The sequence below is a fragment of the Leptodactylus fuscus genome, chromosome 2, assembly GCF_031893055.1.
Source record: "Leptodactylus fuscus isolate aLepFus1 chromosome 2, aLepFus1.hap2, whole genome shotgun sequence".
Classification (NCBI taxonomy): Eukaryota; Metazoa; Chordata; class Amphibia; order Anura; family Leptodactylidae; genus Leptodactylus; species Leptodactylus fuscus.
The window spans coordinates 60,279,045-60,300,253 of NC_134266.1; the positions used below are offsets into that span (position 1 = coordinate 60,279,045).

The following is a 21,209-nucleotide window of genomic DNA, read 5'->3' on the forward strand; positions in this document are numbered from 1 at the left end:
ATCCCGGGGATGTTTCTAACAATCATACATTTGCTGTCATGTGTATAGGTGATACATTTATTTGGACAGGGAACCACTTTATTGCTGCAACAAATTGACAAAGTATGACAAAGTCCTGTCAAATGTTCATGCCCCTTATCCCTAAGGTCAGACTTGAGTAAATTTGTTGTCGAGTATAGTTTTCAAAAATAAAGTCATAAGAAGATATTTGATGTCCGCTGTACCATTCAAGGAGTGTAAGGAGCATAGGGGGTAGCATAGAGTATAGATTCTCTGATAACCCCTCGTTCACATCTGCAGAATGCAGAAAATTATGATTGAATTGTGGGTTTTTAAACATGGTCTCCAAAATATGTTAATAAAAGCTGATCAAAACATTATATATAACCCCAAATGGTGGCAACAACTCGTCGTGCAAAGAATAAGGCATCACTTAGCTATGTTGACAGAGAAATAAAAAAGTTATGAATTTTGGAAGGCGGGTGAGGAAAATATGAAAAAAATCGCTGACCATTAACAGGACAAACTATCCTGTGGCCTTAAAGGTTTAAAAGCAACATTACCAAAATTAAAAAATATTGTTAATATAAAAAGTTATTTAGACAATACGTCATTTCCCGGCAACATTTCGTTTTCAGCTATTCTTATTGAATATGCTAAAAGTGATTTTCTGTACAATAGACTAAGCAGACAATGTAATATACAGTAGCTTACGAGTTTATCAAGATTGATGGCGAGAACTACTTTCTTATTTTCCGAGCAACATAAGGTCAGTTAAATATTTTACAGTGTTTATCTGAGATAAAAAAAGAAAAAAAAGAAAAAAAGAATTCCGAATATTAACTGAAAAGCTGATATTAACTGCGCTCTATTTTAGTGAAATGTCACATTCTATATTCATGGGAATAAAATAGGCTTTTTTAAATAATGACATTTGGCCACTTTGTTTAGAGTGCTGGAGGCGCTTGCTGGTTATTGAGGGGAATGTAGCGAACATTATGCCAGTTTTTATTATTTATGGAGCAAATTCTAAAATAATCACATCACAAAGATGATGGAAGAACAGCTTTATTAGACCGTGTTTCTCCTTTCTGCTTTTATGTACTTGCTTTGTGGCTTTCCATCAATATACTATTGGAAAAGCTTTTTGTGAAAAGAAAACCACAATTCTAATGAAAGTAGTTTAGACTTGGTGTGATGGACATTAGCTTGAAGTTAAAGTGACTTTTTTTCATTCGTACCTATCCCTACATACAATTCATCTACTATTACCGTACTTAGCTATTCCTTTCTATCTGAATCCTTCCCTTCAGTAACGCCATGTGACTCTCACTCTGACCTGACAATATGTACAGGGGATAAAGAGTCAGATTGTGACTTCGTATAGAATGAACTGAGCCACATAGAATCTTCATAGTGGGAAACAAGAACTTCTGTTGCTAGAATTCTTGAGTTTGCGCACAAGATTTTGATAGCCAGCAAGTATCAGGAGATGGGATACAAAATTTTGACAAGGTGGTATCATGTTCTTTCTAGATTAAACAAGTTTTTCTCATCTTCCTCTCCTATCTGCTATCGCTGTGGCTCAGAGGGAACTCTTCACCATATTTTCTGGGACTGTTCTAAGCTGAGGGATTTTTGGGACGGTGCCCATAGGGTGATCAGCCAAGTTTTTCAGGTCCCCATCCCTTATACGCTGGCCCTCTTTCTGCTCCACCGTTCAGATCACTCCCTCCATTCCTACTGCAAGTCTTCCTTGTGACATATGATTAATGCTGCCAGAGCCATGGTGTCCCAGCGCTCTGGAAGTTGCCCAATCCGCCTTCTCTCCGCTACTGGTTTCATAAATTGGAGGACCTCCAGGGCATGGAGGACCTCACCGCCTCCCTTCGAGAAGCGCAAGGGACTTTCTTGGACACCTGGACACCATGGATTCTCTTCCAGGGTTCATAAACATACCAGGATCTGATGAGTTGATGTTTGTTCACAGGCTATATGTCCGGGGAGGGGGGCCGGGGCCACCCCTACCTGTTTTGCCCTCCGCTCTTCCCCAATCCCCTTAGTCCCTTTTTTTTCTATTCTTCTTCTTCATCTTCTTTTCTCTTTTCATTTCCCCCTTTCCTCTCCATCTCTCCCCCCTTTTCGGCATTGCCATTATTGTTGCTTGTTTGTTTGTTTTCAACTGTAGATTATGAGCCCCATATAGGGATTTTTTTCCCTATCAGTATGTTTTTTTTTGTAGAATGGGAGAAAATCCATGCAAACACGGGGAGAACATGCAAACTCCTTGCAGATGTTGTTCCTGATGGGGTTTGAGCCCAGAACCCCAGCGCTGCAAGGCTGTAGTGCTAACCACTGAGCCACCATGTTGCCCCTTGCCGCTGTTGTTACTTGGCTCAGTTCCTATGTCTTGTTCCTGCTGTGATACCATTGCTCTTTGTCCTTTGATAGATTTACAGGCCTTAGGGCTCGTTCACATCTGCGTTCATGGGTCCTTATTGCAGGTTTCCGTTTCCTGCATAAAACAGATGCAGGAGACGGAAGCCTGCAGGAGACTTTCTCACCCATTCATTTGAATGGGTGAGAAAGCTGTCCGGCCGTGCGCGGCAGTGAGCGTTTTGCGCTCTCCGCCGCGAAACCGGGTTTTATAATCCGGACACAGAGTCGGACATGCACTACTCTGTGTCCGGATAAAAAAATCCGGTTTCGCGGCGGAGAGCCTAAAACGCTCACCGCCGCGCACGGCCGGACCCGGTCTATGGTTTCCGTCTTCTGCCATGCAGAAGACGGAAACCATAGTATGGAGACATGAACGCAGGTGTGAACCCAGCGTTAGCAGTTTGGACCTGTTCTGTTTTTTTTTGTGTGTGTGTGTGTGTGTTGTTTGTTTATTTTGTATATTTGTTATAAATAAAGAATGTATAAATAAAAAAAAATCTAAAATAATCACATCACAAAGATGATGGAAGAACAGCTTTATTAGACCGTGTTTCTACTTTCTGCTTTTATGTACTTGCTTTGTGGCTTTCCGTCAATATACTATTGGAAAAGTTTTTTGTGAAAAGAAAACCACAATTCTAATGAAAGTAGTTTAGACTTGGTGTGATGGACATTAGCTTAAAGTTAAAGTGACTTTTTTTTCCATTCGTACCTATTCCTATATACTATTCATCTACTATTACCATACTTAGTTATTCCTTTTTATCTGAATCTTTCCCTTCAGTAACACATGTGACTCTCACTCTGACTTGACAATATGTACAGGGGATAAAGCAGGTACATATAGCTCACTCTCTAGCTGTCTATGTAACGTGTGCTGATTAATCGCAGATCAAAGAGAATGGTAAATATAAAAGTGTGAGCAAAATCAAAAATAATATAATTAAATAATTAATAAAAATATAACTTTAATGATATACATAAACAGTGAGGTCATTCCACAGTTATACTTAGGTGGCCACAACTTACACCCCCTTTTATTCACCACTAAATCGTGAAATTAGCACAAATAGGAATAACATAAAGAGGTAGCCCAAACAATGAATATCGTATTATACCCAAGCAATAGACTCCTAGCATAAATAATTCTAATTGTGTCCACACACACGTATTGTATCAGAAAGTTTAGGTTATGGCGGAGGACAAACTGCAAGATTTTTTCTAAATTAAAAATAGTGACCTAGAAAATTTTAAAAATCACCAATTATAAGTATTTTGTTACATATTGTTGTATTCTAGATATGTTAATAACATAAAAACTTGATTTAAATAATAGGTTTAACCATTTTCCGACACATTCTTTTTAAAAACCTTTCTTTCCTTGGGAAGCGATTCATTCTGTATTTTATTTTTTTATGAATAAAGCATGAAGAATGAGTCATAAGGTTTATTTTATACAAATGCCATAATCTTTATCGAGGCATTCCTTTGCCTCATATGATGACAATACTTTTTTTTTCACTTTTTTTCCCTATTACATTCATTCTCATGTCACTGAGCCTTTAATTTCCAGTTACCAGTTGCTATAATGTACATAATTACACAATGCTTTATTATACACTTGGAGATTGTAATTAAGTTCTTTATTAGACCTTTGATACCAAGTATAGAGCTTTCCTTTTGCTCCGGTACAGTTTCCCAGTAAAATGATTCTCGGTAACTCGGCTCCACACAGCAGCACCTCCTGTAAATGTAAAAATAAACATGTTTTCTGAATAAATTACTTAACGCAGCTGCAGCTCAGGGGAATATCACCCATAAAGAGAAAAAATGTACACTCCTAAAAATAAATAGTCCATACTGTGCCGATAAAACAGCATCTGCACAGCTTATCACTTCTGTGACAACTTCAGGAAATTGCCAGAATTGCTCACTCACTATATTGGCTTTTTATTCCACTTTGTACTATCCTAAAAATTATATGACATATTCCTCACACCTACACATGCAAAATTTATAGATACAAATAGTTTGTTCTTTTTTTATATATATATTGTTACAAAATCAGAAAAATAGATTTTAGTTTTAGCAAAAACACAAAAAATCCCCAGTAAATAGCGCTTGAGCTATTCACATACATGGAGGTTATGGAGTACCTAGGAGTACTATGTTGTTCAGTACCAGCAAAGTGAATGATATTTCATTAAAGGGGTTGTCTGGGCAAAAATGGAAGAGGACCCGTGACATCACAGGTAGTGACATTGCAGGCCAATCAGTGGCTTCAACGGAACTCCAGAAGAGACCAGGGAGAAGTTGCCGGACCAGAAGAACTGAAACGCCCTGGAGGACACTGGATCATCGAGGACAGGTGACTAGGCAGCTGATTTAAAACTTAAAAGGGTTGTCCACTTTTGCCTGGACAACCCCTTTAACCCCTTCTACTAGTACAGCTAATGCCAGATGTTTAACTACGGCAGCCACTCTGGAGCTGGGCGGCCGCCATAGCCGCTTGGTGTCTGCTGTTTCATAGAGCAGACACCATGCACTAATGCCAGCAGTTGGAGCGTGCACCAATTGTTGGCAATAACCCTTCTGGCACCTTGGTCAAAGCTGACCAAGGAGCCATTGTCCCGCCGGTGTGTGGGCACTGCCATTTTGCCAGTGATCGCCGGTACCTGGAGCAAACTCCAGGACCAAAATAACATTGGCATAACAGCTGGGAGCCTTGAAAAGCTCCCCGGCCTGCCTACAATGATTTTATTTTACACGCTCCGCTATGTAGCCTGCAAAAGAAATTATTATTTTTTTGCAATGTATTGCAATACATTAGCATTGTACTGCATTGCATTAGTGATCAGACCTCCTGGGGTTCAAGACCCTTAGGGGGTATAATAAATGCACAAAAGAAAGTAAAAAAAATTAAAAATATTAAAAGTTCAAATCACCCCCCCCCCCCTTTCTCTAGTACTTAAATATTGAGAAACACATACACATTAGGTATCCCTGTGTCTGAAAACACCTGCTCTACAAATCTATAAAAATATTTTTCCTATATGGTAAACGCCATAGTGGGAAAAAAAGTTAAAAGTGCCAAACCGCCGTTTTTTCACTGTTTTGCCTCTGATAAAAATTTGAATAAAAAATGATCAAAGCAATAATGATTCCCCAAAATGGTATAACTAAAAAGTACACCTTGCTCTGCAAAAAAAGATGTCCTATGCATCACCGTATATGGAAGTATAACAAAGTTACGGATATCAGAATATGGTGACTTTTAGGAAAAAAAATGGCACAGTTTTGGATCTTTGTTACGGGGTTAAAATGTAAATAAAACCATATAAATCCATCCCATTCTGAATTTTTTTTCCAGCTTCCCAGTACATTGGGATAATAATTATTGGTAGAAAAATTTGTCCCGCAAACATTAAGACCTCATATGGCTCTGAGAGCAGAGAAATAAAAAAAGGTATGTGGTTTGGGAGGGGGCGGAGTCAAAAACGAAAAATGAAAATCAAAAAATACCCGCGGTGGAAATGTGTTAATCTCATCCACACAATGCAAAAAAAAAGCTGTGAAAAACTAGATTTTCAAAAAGACAGCCTGTTAATCTTAGCTGCGGAATCGCAAGTGTTATCCTCAAGAACAATAAAAAATGCTGAGAAAAACTCATTGAAAAACACTGCAGAAAAAAATAGAACGTGTTTTTGCTGCATTTCTTCCCACACCATATTTCAGCTGCATATGGTTACATGTGGCCTTAACCTTAGATGGGATTGTTCGTAGCGAGATGTCACAGAACCTGTTGTGTCCCTTGCTCTAGTGAGTCAACTCTGACTGTGTGAACGCTAATGTGACTGCCAATATGTATCCCACAAGATTCCCTTCAACCAGGTTTTTAAGAATTCTGCGTAACTCAGACATCACATCTTAGAAACCTCAAGGACAACATCTGGCAGCTGTAAGCCCATAAAAAGTTTTCAGATTTTTTCTCTGTATAGACAGAACTAGTTTAATAGCCGAATTACTTTATCAGAAGCTTTTTAAAAGAGAACACCAAGAACTGCTACTTTTGGAAGAAATTTCTTATATAATAAAATTCTAATATTTTTTTTTAAACGGCAGCATTGTTTATAAATGCAGCATCATTTCATTTACATTGTACTTATGTTTGTGTTTATTAAGGATTGAGCAATCAATAGATATCAAGAGTTAACCTGCATTCACATGACCAAATTTTATCCGTAAAACTGGGTCAGTGTGTGTGCCAAATTTACTGGCCTGAACATCATGACTCCTAGCATTATAAATATCTATGATTCTAGGGGTCCCTGCCTCCTAGACTGCAGGGACTCCTTAGCATCATAGATAACTGTAGTGTTATGAGTCCCTCTCCCAGAATACTGTTCCGGTGAAAGTCAGATGTAAGAATGCGGGTTAGGCATCTAGAAAACATAGCTTATTCAGGAGGCCTTTTGGGATTTGTCCAAAATTCTATGAAATGTATGCATGTATGCCAAGTATTTTTTGTGTATAGTTTTTTTTTTTGTTTGGTCATACAGTACATTTTTTCCTGACATCTTCCTTTCTAAGAAAGCAAGTATAAAAATGCCACACTTGGAGCATGCAATGGTTTTGAAGGGAATATACCGTATATACTCAAATATAAGCTGACTCGAATATAAGCCGAGGCCCCTAATTTTACCACAAAAAACTGGGAAAACTTATTGACTCGAGTATAACCCGAGGGGGGGGTAAATGCAGCAGCTGCTGGAAAGTTTCAAAAATGAAAATGGTCGGAGTTTTTGGGTGCAGTAGTTGTTGGGGAAGGGGAGGGAGTGTTTTGCTTGTCTATCTGCCCCTTCCCTGAGCTTGAGGACTGTTTTTTCTTCCACCACTTGGAATTCAGCCTGCCTGAATATAGGGGATCTGCAGTGCTCCTATTAACCCCTTCCCAATGGAACAGGAGCACTGCAGATCCCCTATATTCAGTAGACCGGGCACTGTCAGACACAGGGATACCTAATGTGTATGTGTTTCACAGTTATTTTCCACTTTTATATGTATTCTAGGGAAAGGAGGGATTTAGAACTTTTATATACTCTATTTTTATATTATATTTTTTTAAAGCTTCTTTTTTTTCACTATTTTATGGGAGATTCTATACATTACTATTGCAGCTGGTAATAGACATCCCCTCCCAAAAAAAAAAAAAAATGTTTTTTTGCTTGACTCGAGTATAAGCCGAGGGGGGCTTTTTCACAACTGTGCTGAAAAATTCAGCTTATACTCGAGTATATACGGTATGTTAAAAAATTAGGTTAAAAAATTCAGAAAACATATGTGTGTAACCTTAACCTAACCTAAGTGCTTATCTTACCATAAAATAGAAAGTTGAACTAATGAATAAAATTATTTAAAAAAAAAGCCCTCGTATGGCATTGTCAACAGCAAAAAATACAACACCATAATCCTAATACCCAATAATTCCCCATAATCATGTAAATATATTTATTAATTCATAGGTAGCGTGTATGTATATAAATATGTAAATAATTACCCAAACAACATATATTTCTGCCTTTCCCTCAAGATTATAGATACCATTTTGTTCCAGAAAAAAATGTATATAAAATTGCCTCTTTATTCTTCTATAATACCTAAAAACATTGTGATTTAGATAAGCACGTGGTCACTCTACTGTGAAATGCCTTGAAGATGAGTTACAGTAAGATAAAGGGAAATAAGCACAGGTCAATATATTGTACTCCTAGTCACTCATACTCACATGTCCTTGACTCCTCCATAGCAGCTAATCCCTTATTCATACAAGCATGCATAGAAATTTGTGTACCATTCACTAACCTCTTAATCTTATGAAGGTCATTTAACATGTTAATTCTCAAGCTCTGTTTTATGGTGCTCATAACAATAACTTAATGAGAGATTTTGCAACAGTGAGTCAGGTGCCTGGATGTCAGAGACAGATGGACATCCAATAGAGAAAGCAGGGATTATAATTTACTGCTTCGGCCTTCTAAGCTCTACAGATACATTGCTCAAGAGCGTGATGTGTGTGTGTGTATATATATATATATATATATATATATATATGTATGTATGTATATATTGCAGGAGCAGCATGTGATCCTTGGGAGCCACATCATGTTGACAAGCTGCAGACTTTCACTAGACCTCGCATAGCTTTGTGACAGTTGTCATATTGTCAGGGATTTTTTCCCTGTAACTGGGGTTGAAAAATGTGATATAAATTAAAAATGTAGATGGGGCCACACGGTGGCTCAGTGGTTAGCACTGTAGCCTTGCAGCGCTGGAGTCCTGGTGTTCAAATCCCACCAAGGGCAAAAAACCATCTGCAAGGAGTTTGTATGTTCTCCCCGTATTTGCATGGATTTCCATCCCATATTCCAAAGACATACTGATAGGGAAAAAATGTACATTGTGAGCTCTATGTAGGGCTCACAATCTACATTAAAAAAAAAAATATTAAAAATGTAATAAAATAATACACCATTGAAAAGGTTATTTCTTAACTTACTGTCATGCAGAATAAAAGAAATGGAAAGGAAAAACTCATGCATACATAATACTAGTGCTACACCAACATTTTAGATAAAATACATGGACTTTCAGGATTATCCTTTGGCCTACGCTTCTCAGCAAAATGTACAAAAATTAGGCTCTGAGTATACATTTTGATCATGATGTGAAGCCCACTAACCACATCACAGTGGATACATAGTGGATCCCTATTCTATAGGATTGCATAGCAACTGCCACCAATGCTACACAGCACCTAAAGACCGGGTTCACACAAGGTTTTTTGGGCCAGATTTTGATACAGAATCTGCATCAGAATCCGGCTTAAAAATACGCCTCCCATTGAGATCAATGGGAGCCAGTCATTTCCTTTTTCCGCAAGCAGGAACAATCCGCCTGAAGCGATCTGCCCTTTCGTCAGGCGGATTCTGCAGCAGATTCTGCCTTGTGACACCTCCCTCCCAACTATGACCATTAATTTGAGTGAGTCACGACTAGCCATTTCTTGGACCGAAATATGAGGTGGCCTCTGTGTCAACTTCTGGTTCAAAAAACTCACGTGTGAACTTACCCAAAGACGGTGTAAACCAGCAGCCCAATAGCACCCCTGTTGTTATTCCAAACCCCCAGGTTCTGGGCCATATAACCTCAAACAATGGCAGACACTGTGAAGTACCACGACATGTGAATATATATATCTCAAAAAGTTCACCTTACCATGTGGTCTCAATAAATGGACAGAGATCTGGTAGAAGTTTCCTACTAAAAATATCATATCCAAATGGGAAGAGTGCTGGTATCAAGGAAAAAGAAAAGAAAAAATGGAGGACAGAAATGTAGTATATCAACGTTTAGAACAATAACATGGACAGAACATCTTAGTTTTATACAATGATCTATTTTTTCTCAGCAAAGGCTAGAAAAGCAAACATGGGGTCATTCTTAGTATACATTTAGATCATGACTGGTAATACTGATAGAGAGCTAGAGAGAGATAAAAAGTCTCTTTTCTTACGTCCTTAAATTCAGGAGCAAGCATCAAAAATGAGTCTTTAGTAATACTGGGATTATGTGCAGACTGTGACATTGGACATTGGACAGAAAGTCTGTAAGGTACAACAGTAGCCAATAGCAATCTCTCGTGGAGATCCCCATAATATAGACCAGAAGTTGTTCACTTACCCTAAAAGACCAGTTTTAATTATTTTGAAAAATAGTTTTGGGGTTTCACTTTAAAATGTATAATACATTCTACAAAAATGGGAATTTGAAGTAGAAACAGCACATAAGCAATATAAGTATTGCAGATGAATCACCTCAACATATGTGCACCGAAAACATTTGCATATGAGTCACATGGAATCACTGACTGCTGGGGTGTTATAGATGATGTAGGAATTAAAATAAGTTACGTTTCACTGTATTCTTCATAAACTTACAATACAATACAATGAATCTTTAAAATGTATCTCCAGTTATAAACACATCTGCATAAATTAATAGTACAGGTTAATAAATGAAACTTTGTGATATATCTTAATAAAGAAATAAGTTTTCTTCTGTTTTCAGACAGAGTTACTATCATATTAGTCGATGAAGAGGGGATGGAGGGTAGAAAAGACACTCAAATAATTGATGCTTCTTCACTCTGCTATTCTGAACTCTTTTAATAATGCTAGGGTGTAGATAAGAGGCTACCAGTGCACAGAATGAGGCAATAAATCAAATAACCAGGCGGTAGGAGAATCCAACTCCACCCCTCCTTTCTCTATAGAACTCCATGTATGAGGCATAATATGGAGACAAAACTAATTTAAAGAAGCAGGCAGATTGAAGATGGGGAGCAGAACCGCCTAATAAGTAGTCCAGGAAACATATTTGCTTAAGATATATTACAAAGGGGTTTTTTTACATTCATCGTATGCTTTAAGGAATGGAAAATTATAGTACAACTCACCTTTATACTATTTCAGCTTTTTTTTAAAAGTTATATAATCCAGATAACCTCTTTAAAAAGTATAAACAATTATTTGTGGTCAGGATCTGTGACTTTACAGGCTGTGTAAAAGTTTTAGGCAGGTGTGGATCCTGCAAAGTAAGAATAGAAAAATAGAAGTGTTATTAGTTTTTCTCAATTAACAAAATGAAGTGAATCAATATTTGGTGTGACTGCCCTCAATTCTTCTAGGCACAGCTGCATACATCTTGTGAAGGAACTCAGCAAGAGGGGTCCAGACATCTTGGAGAACTAAACACAGATCTATGGATCTGTCTCTTCATGTAATCCCAGACAGACTGGATGAAATTGAGATCAGGTCTCGGAAGGGTCATATCAACACATCCAAGACTCCTCCAAAGGGCGCTCACACCAAATATTGATGACATTTAGATTTATTTTTTGTTCATGCACTTCCTTTTGTTAATTGACCTGTCTAAAACTTTTTGCACAGTATTAACTGGATGTTCTTGGGCTTTCTCTAAAGAGATGCAAAGCTCTGTCTTCAGTATAAGGCCTCCATGGCTACTACCTTATTGTAGGGCTCTGGGTCTTCTGCATTCTATTCTGACTCTGGGAATTACTGTTAATCTTCCTGGACTTATTATACATTGTCATTTATGCTGCATGCTTATAATGTTCATAGCTTTGCTGCCATTATTATTTCACATTGGCTTTTCCATGACTTTCTCGGACAATTAGATAAAGTTAATGAAACATTACACCACAGGATCATCTGCCTCCTACTGACTCTTCTCAGATCAGAAAAGATAAAAAAAAGCAAAGATCCCCAGTAATGTTGGTAAAATACATAAGGCAGCTATTTCATCAAAGCCTGTCTTATTCCTGTGTAATATAATCCTGTGACCAACATGGTGATCATCTAACCCTCTACTATAGACCATCTTCTTTCTACGCTTGAGATCTTAAAAATCTAACAATGCTTTTATTACAACTATAGTTTCTCTTCACAATACTGGAAATTGACTGTAATTTTTGTAGGTAGTCTGTCTGAAAATAGCGCTAAGAATTTAGGGGTGGGTATTTGGTTTAAAGGAGTTTGTCCAGTATAAAATAATATTTCAACACTAAGCTAAACACCCTCCCCGCCTAAACCTTCCAACTTACTTAGATCATGTGCCCGCCCATGCACATTTTCAGATTGTTTCTGGAAATGGAATGTCACCAATACTACCCCACACACCCCATCATACTTACCTGTCTTCCTATGTATCGGACATGAGTTCCATCAAGGGGCCTGCTCCTCGACTTCTTGATGTCTGCCAATAGAGCAGGAGTGCTGGCATGCACTGTAGCCGGCAGTGTGGGTAGGTGTGGGCAGCTGGCAGACGTCAAGAAGAGGAGACAAATATATTGTGTGCAAGGGTCGCGATAAGAAATTATACTGTGTGCATGGGCCACTGTGGGACATTATAATGTCTGTAGATGCCACTGTGAAACATTATACTGTGTGCAGGGGCGACTATGGGAAATTATACTGTGGAGGGGCCACTATGGGACATTATAATGTCTGTAGATGCCACTATGAAACATTATACTGTGTGCAGGGGCCACTATGGGAAATTATAGTATGGAAGGGCCACTATGGGACATTATAGTGTGTGCAAACGGGGCGTTATACTGTGTGGTGGCCAGGAAAGGGGACACTATGCTGTGGGGTAGCCCCAAATCAAAAGTTTACTATGGGCACTACTCTTTGCTAGTTACACCCCTGCTTATGACTGTATTTTATTTTATTTAACCCTTGTGTAACATGTTATTAATACCTGTATTGCACCTTATATTTTTGGAATAGGGCTAACTGTGACCTCTTCAGGCTAAAGCCACATGTTGCGGAAATGCACCTTTTTTTGGTTGCATATTTTGCCGGTTTTTTGAGCCAAAGCCAAAAATGGTTACAAAGGGAACGTAAAATATTTAGGAATCTCCACTCCTGGTTTTGGCCTCAAAAATAAGCAACAAACAAAGCTGTGTTTCCACAACATGGGGCATTAGCCTTAAAGTTTGGTTATTAATTATTCATTTTTAAGACTATGGTGTATCTTATTGGAAATAAGGAATTGTGAAATTTATAGGATTCCTTAAAGTAAAATGTTGGAGACATCTGTTTTAGGTGAAGGAGAATTGTGAATAAAGTTACCACAATGTTGAGGTTTCCCTTAAAGTGCTGATTTATAAAAGCTTAAAAGCATTTGATGGGAAATTACTTCAACTATGGAAACAAATCCAAAAAATATTATGTAAATTTGCACCTTTTTTGATGATTCATTGTACCAGTCACCACTAGAGACACAGAGTAACAAATATGCATAACAAAATATGCAAATGCAATTTCTAATTACTAAAGTGCACACAGTAATCCATAAACTACAATGGGTTCCCTGTATAAAGATATATCACCAGGTGGCAAATTAATTGCAAAAAATTTTTGCAACTGTCCCATTAATCTAAATGGGGCTGCAAATATCCGGCACCTGCTGCAGTAACACAACAATGCGGATACAGAAATGAATGCTATGACTCTGCAATGTGCAAATATCCCCTTACCCCGTAGTGAGCGACCTGAGAAATGTGGGAATTCTATTAGTTTGTAATGAAATTATTTGATTTTAGAATCTTTTATGTATTATATATTGTTCATTGTGATTATGCAGTAAAAAAAAAAAAATGTGCAAATAGTAATAAATGAACAGGATTAAGCTCCTATCTGGTAGACTTGGCAGATGATGAGATATGTGCAAGGAAAGGTCAAACAGTTTTTATTAAGAGCACTATGAAGAATGCTACGAAGAGAACGGTTACAGTTTCCCTGCTGGGAAATGAATAGGACTATTTACAGTGTAATTAATAATGAATTGTCATTTTACTTCCACAGTTAAGTACAAAAGAAAGATAAAAGCTTTTCAGCCACAGCTACAGTATAATTCCCAGGCCTGGCTATTAGCAGCTGTTTATAAGAGATCTGCTCTTATAGCTACATTAGCTTTGTCCTGGCTTTGTCTTACAATTTCTTCATTCTTCAGTGAATATTTCTTATACAGCTCCCCGGGGGCGTGCAGAAGGGGGTGGTTTCATTGTTAAAACCACTCCCCTGCTATCCTCTTCTGGACACCTATCTCCTGAATGATCATGATGACCACCATCAGGACAGTTCCATTGCCCCGTCACTTTGCAGTCTTTAGAAGCCTCGATGAAGTAGTCTGATCTCCTACAAATACCGCTGTTCTCCTGCTTCAGGATTTCTATAGAGAGTTTGCAAAAATCTTGAAGCAAAGGGGGGGATTAAATAGTGTCAGTGTGTTTGGGCAGCTAAGAGGGTTGTTAGTAGTCACTAGTGCCTGCAGCAGAATGGAGACCCCCTTCTCAGAAATTCTGGGTACCCTTCTGTAACTCCCTGAATACAAATTTTCTCAAGACAGCTATCAACCTAGATGTTAAAAGGACAAGAAGTGTTTATAAGGCTATAAGCGTTCCCTGACCCAATTTACAAAAACAAAATGTCAAGTTATAATTTTCCTTTCTGTTTTACTGATTGGAAATTGTGTAAGCTGTACGGCAGCCATGGACCACCTGGAGATGTATTTCACTGATTCTGGTCACTGATCCTGGTTAAGGAGGACCTGTCATGTCCTCATGAAAGTACAGTTTTATATAACACTAAACACCTGACAGTGCGCTAAGTTCTACTAACAACCCTCTCAGCTGCCCAAACACACTGACACTATCTAATTCACCCATTCCCTTCAAGATCTTTTCCACATTCTACAGAAGACAGGCCACTTGTCTACTGAATTCAGCACACTGTTGGCTTTCATGGAATTTAAACAGGTGGTGGAGATATTGGTACCATTAATTTCGGCAAAGATATCTCCCCACAGTCAGAAGGACGTTTCTCATAGCTCAGTGTCATCGCCGAGCAGTCCTGCGAGCTATGAGGAATGCCCTTCTGACGATGCGCAGATATCGGTGCCCAAACTAACAGCACTGATAGCTACACCATCAGGGCCCATACCGGGAAAACCATCAGTGAGCTGAATTCAGCGTACTGTCAGCTTTCCAGCAGTATATAAAAACGCACATTCATGAGGACATGAAAGATCCTCTTTAAGAACAAGTTTACTGTACAATATACACTATCATTCAATAACTACTCCAGAAGTGAGATACTTTGGGCCTTCCTGATTAGATGCAATTTACACTTTGTTCACATCTGTGCCGTAGTCGCTGACCGGACAGTTTTGGTCAAAAGTGCCGGACAAAATAGTGCAATAAATTGACTACCGCTTTTTTGCCCACTAAAATGATAGATTATAGATAATGGGGCCTGACAGAGACCGTAATAGCACAACTACAGATAAAGAGAAAGGAAAAACTTAATGTGCGCAGAACCTGAGCTGTTTTTAGTACAAATTACCTTGAGGGCTGTAACTTTTATTTATTGAGCTATCAACATGATACTATGACTTTTTGTCACCAGTGCAGGTTTCTTTCCATTTTCATACACATAAAGCATGTTTGCTTTTTAAAAATTTCTTTGAAAAAAATCATGTTAAATATATTCTATTTTAGTAGGTTCAGGACTAAGAGAACTCCTTAATGAGAGTGCCTTTGCATTTTCACTCCACTGGGGGATTCTGGGGAATATGCAAATCTGTTTTCCAGAATGTAATTAGGAAAACAATACCTCTTTTTGCTGCTTCTAGGACAGCCCTCTTAAACATCAGGCATGGCTTTTTCAGACAGCCTAATACCATGATGTGGGGTTATTGCCAGACTAGTATATCTATTCCAAAAGAAACAGACTCCCGGCTGTGGACAGCACTGTTTCGATCTTTTTGAATCTCATCAGCACAGCATAGGGAAACTAGTTTGGCTAGGTGAGAGACTATATACCAGGTTCAGGGACTAAGAGAACTACTTAAGGAGAGTGCCTTTGCAAGCATATGGAGTCTTACAAGCCATTTTCACTCTACTGAGGGACACTGGGGAATATGAATAAGGAGACCATTGTCTCTGAAACGCATCAGCCAGATGCTACCCATTACTTTGGACATGTTTTGTAATAATTAAAAGTTAAATTTTATACTGGATTGGAATGACTGCTGGACATTACTCCGTTTTTCTATACTGGGGAATATGCAAATTTGTTTTCCAGGATGTAATTAGGAAAACAATGCCTCTGCAATGTCTCTGGTCTATAGTCTCTCACCTAGCCAGTGTCTACAGCTTGTTTCATAGATTTCAGACCACCTCTGCCATTTATTAGCAATGGCGGAGCTGGTGACATCAGTCCATATTCCATTTTCTTTTCTCTGTCAACTTGAGCCTAATAAGGGCTAGAACAGAACTTAATTATTGCACATGTTATCTCTGTAGGTAAATCCAGAGATACCAGTGTGGAACCTTAAGAGCTTGCTACCTGTCTCAGCCATAGATTATACAGCATAAACCATCCCATCACCTTGTCACTGATACCAGGCAGTGTAGGGTAGAGGATAAAGATGAAACCCTGAGATGGAAAACCGCTTTAACATGGCCATATATGAGGCAGCTTCATCATAATTGCTCATGTTTTTTCATATAAGACGTACTTTCATGTATAGTAGAGTTGAGTTTTTTTGGAAAGCAGCAGGCAACAATGCTAATAACAAATTTTTACTTTTTTATGGCTACATGGGGGAGAAGCGTTTCTATTTTTAATGCAAAACGATGGGCCATATATTGAGTCCATGCCATATGAATTCACCCAAACAACTGTAAACTAATGTGTGATAGAAATAAAGTTTATATTTCAAAGTTACTTGATTTTTCTATCATTTATTGCTCCAGCAATTTTTAATATTCTATTTTCAAGAAAAGTCTCAGCACATACAGTCATTTGGATTCACGCCTCACATAAATAGTGCTCAGTTGGCACGCCGAATATGTATCCTATGTGCTGTTATATCTTAGTTTATGTGCCAGCTTTTAATATTGCCAGTTAGGTCAAGGATAAGCAACTCATAGTGCCCCAAATGCGTGCTGAGATGCATAGTCCATTACAGCATTTACCCTTGAACAATGTATTCTACATAATTGACCATATTTCATAATTGCTGACAATTCAGTAATGTCTGTGAGGAGAAATGAATGGAATGAATACAAAATGTGTGTTCTTTTCTGCAAGGTCAGAATACAGCACTAAACCTAGTCTTTTGTATTTTATTGGTGTTCCAGAAGATGTCAAACAATGAGGATGTATTCACACACTGAGAATTTGAAACCGATTTTCGCCTTGATTTCTTGTGAATGTTGCTGTTGGTATTAATGAACAACTTGATGATTTATGCAGATTAGTAGAGTCAGAATGGTTCCACAATTGGTTACTAGACCTCAGCCATTTCCACTATATGGCAATTTGTAAAATCAATTTTGTAAAGTAGAATAACCTGTAACAAAATACAAGTACTGTTAGTTTTGGTCCTCATATTCTATTTAGACTCTGTACTGTCAGGAGGGCGGAGTCAGAAAGGAGTAGGCAAAGGGGTGTGATTCTGAGCTCTGACCCTGACACATTGCAGCTCAGCATCACACTCCCTTTATGTTCCTGTCTGACAGTACAGAGACTAAGTAGCATATAAGGCACCAAAAATAACTGTACTTATTGCTCAGGAATGGTCAGGTCTAAAGAAAAAATGTCACCTCTGCCAGAATCACTGGAACAGCAGCTATTAAATGATGGAAGGAGTTGGACTTGCAGGTGGTGAAAGATCTCTATAAAGTTAATAACCTATTCCCAATGCTTTAAAGACAAATGAAATATTAATGATATCATGTATGTGTCCATACCAATTTGATGCCTTTATTATAGTTTTTGTATGATAGTACATGAGCATGTGGATTAAAGACGTTGTCCATTACTTTTTTTATTTCATTGGTGAGAGGTCGACAACCATCCCCTGCACACATGAGCTGTACAGAGGTGTATCCAGTCTGTGTACTATGCAGTACATATATCCGGAAGTATGTGGCAATCTATAGTGGCCGGGCGCCATTATTTACATTTAAGTGAGCTGAGACTTGGGCCAACTGCTCCTGGCCCTGTGCACTATATAGTACATCAACTGGGGCACCTCAAAACAGCTGATCCATATGGAGGCGACTGCTGCCCCCCGCTGATCAAATATTTATAGCCTACTGTAAGGATAAGCCATATGTTGAAGACAGATATTAATCAACCCTTTAACAATTGATTTAGTTTGCAGCCAGTTCCCAGCCATGGGCTGTATTTGTGCATGTAAATCACCGGATGTAAACACAACTCATTCACTTTCCAAGCTACACAGGTCATAGTACCCTACACATAGTGTAGTATGCAGTAGTATTTTTTATGGAAAGATGTGATGTTGAGCTAAAATGGCCATATGCTTGCCATAACAATAACTCCTAAAGTATTTTTTACTTTGATTTGTGGATTATTTACTTAAACGGGTCTCCTTAAGATTGAGTAGTTTGAAGTGATAGTATCTTGGTGAGCCAGGTGATGTGCGGAGAGCAGAAGGTAGTGGTGCTCTGGTTTGCCCTGGTGTTCTAGGGGTCAGTTGAAGTCTCTGAAATTGGAATGGTAAAATGTAAACCTGTGTTTGGAAGTACACTTCTATCAGTATTTAATGACTACCACCAAAAGATAGACACATAGATAGATAGATAGATAGATAGATAGATAGAATGATAGATAGATAGATAGATAGATAGATAGATAGATAGATAGATAGATAGATAGATAGATAGAATGATAGATAGAGAAATAGATTGGTAGATCGTATACAGAAACCTTCGAGATGAACATTTAAATGGCAAGCAGATTTATTCACAGGAAATGGAACAGGATATGCTAAGTATGTTTTTCTAAATGTCAGACTTTTGGCTGCTGCAATAAATAACTTTAAGAAGTGATGTACTCTAAATAATCAAGTTGTAAAAGGATGTGCTTTAACTTTGTGATGTTCTTTCCTCTTTCAAGGTCATGGATTATACGGGACATTTGAAATGTTGTCTTCTTGGAGGAAAACGAGAGAAGATCAACATGTAAAAGAGAGGACAGCTGTTGTGTATGCAGACACCATGATTTCCTTCTCTCTCACCACTGCCATGTACTTAGTCACCTTTGGGATCGGCGCTAGTCCCTTCACAAACATTGAGGCTGCAAGGATATTTTGTCGCAATTCATGTATAGCAATCTTCTTCAACTACCTCTACGTACTATCATTCTATGGCTCTAGCCTTGTGTTTACTGGGTACATTGAAAACAATTACCAGCATAGTATTTTCTGCAGAAAGGTGCCAAAGCCTGAAATCCTACAGGTCAAGTCATTGTGGTACAGGTTTCTAATGACTGCAAAATTTAGTGAGGACACAGGGGATTCCGAAGAAACCAATTCTTATGAAAGTCATCTTTTGGTTTGCTTCCTCAGACGCTATTACTGTGACTGGATAACAAATACTTATGTAAAACCTTTTGTAGTTCTCTTTTACCTTGTTTATATTTCCTTTGCCTTAATGGGCTACCTGCAGGTCAATGAAGGGTCTGATCTGAGTAACATTGTAGCAACCGAGACACGAACCATAACGTACACAAGCATCCAGCAAAAGTATTTCAGCAACTATAGTCCAGTTATAGGTTTTTACATCTATGAGTCTATTGAATACTGGAATACAAGTGTTCAGGAGGATGTTCTTGAGTATACGAAAGGTTTTGTGAGAATATCCTGGTTTGAGAGTTACTTAGGTTATCTCAGAAAACTTAACATGTCTACTGGATTACCCAAAAAGAACTTCACAGACATACTACGGTATTCTTTCCTTAAAAATCCACGGTATGCACATTTTTCCGAAGACATTATCATACCCAAAAAATACAACAATGAAGTTGACGTGGTGGCCTCTAGGATGTTCTTGATTGCCAAGACCATGGAAACAAACAGGGAAGAACTATATGATCTCCTTGAAACTTTAAGAAAACTTTCTCTAACCTCCAAAGTAAAATTCATTGTCTTCAATCCATCCTTTGTCTACATGGATAGATATGCTTCTTCAGTGGGAGCTCCATTGCAGAACTCCTGCATAAGTGCTTTGTTCCTTCTCTTTTTCTCTGCATTTCTCGTTGCAAGCTCGATCATCAATGTCTGGATTACGTTAACTGTGGCCTCTGTGGAGTTCGGAGTCATTGGATTCATGACTTTATGGAAAGTTGAATTGGACTGTATATCAGTTCTTTGTCTTATGTATGGAATTAATTACACGATAGACAATTGCGCACCACTGATATCCACTTTTATTTTGGGGAAGGAATTTACAAGAACTAAATGGGTGAAAAATTCATTGGAAGTCCACGGGGTAGCCATTTTACAGAGCTACCTCTGTTACACTGTTGGTCTGATCCCTCTTGCAGCTGTGCCTTCAAATTTGACCCGTACACTGTTCAGGTGCTTGTTTTTAATAGCATTTGTCACCTTCTTTCATTGCTTTGCCATTTTACCAGTTATGCTTACTTTTGTACCACCTTCAAAGAAAAAGAGGAAAGAAAAGAAGACACAAGAGAACCGTGAAGAGATCGAATGTGTCGAAATGGTGGACCTGGACAGCACCAGAGTGGTTGACCAAATTACAACTGTCTGATATATATATATTTTTTCTCTGTATGTTTGTTTTTCACCCTAGGTCTTACAAAGAGAATGTTTTAATGGATCTTTTGATATGTATTGCGAAGAAATATTAAAACAAATATCCAATACAATCCAATGGATGGATGTTCCAGAAACACACTTTTAGCCTCAGTAAAAAACAATTACAGAAACGCGTCGGTATATGCATTGGTTACTAGGAAGTAGTCTATATTACGATTATCCTGTAGCGTTGCAGCCTGCATATATATATATATATATATATATATATATATATATATATATATATGCACTGTTAAATATTCCAAATAAAAGTGAAGGTAGAAGAGAATACAATAGAAGTCTGAGTTTGCGTGACTTAATGGTGTAAGCAGGAATTGCTAGTTTTATGCTGCTTGTAAGGCTGTTACTGTTGCTGAGTCCAAACGCCTATAAATACAGAGTTACGTGTACCCATACAATTTCCAGCCTTTTCGGTAAGCTTCTCTCTTTTAAAGATCAAGAGCCAAGATTCTTGAAGCTTTGCTGTCGAA

General features: G+C 38.2%; 1 protein-coding gene across 3 annotated transcripts in view; it reads left to right on the plus strand.

The window, feature by feature from the left end:
- PTCHD1 (patched domain containing 1) overlaps positions 1-20,871 on the plus strand; it is a 105,589-nt gene extending 84,718 nt beyond the window's left edge. For all 3 annotated transcript variants that reach the window (XM_075263825.1, XM_075263824.1, XM_075263826.1), the window contains one exon: positions 19,017-20,871. In XM_075263825.1, coding sequence (XP_075119926.1) covers positions 19,017-20,671 — 1,655 coding nt within the window. In that variant the 3' untranslated portion in view covers positions 20,672-20,871. The remainder of the gene's footprint in view (positions 1-19,016) is intronic.
- The last annotated feature ends 338 nt before the right edge of the window (positions 20,872-21,209 follow it).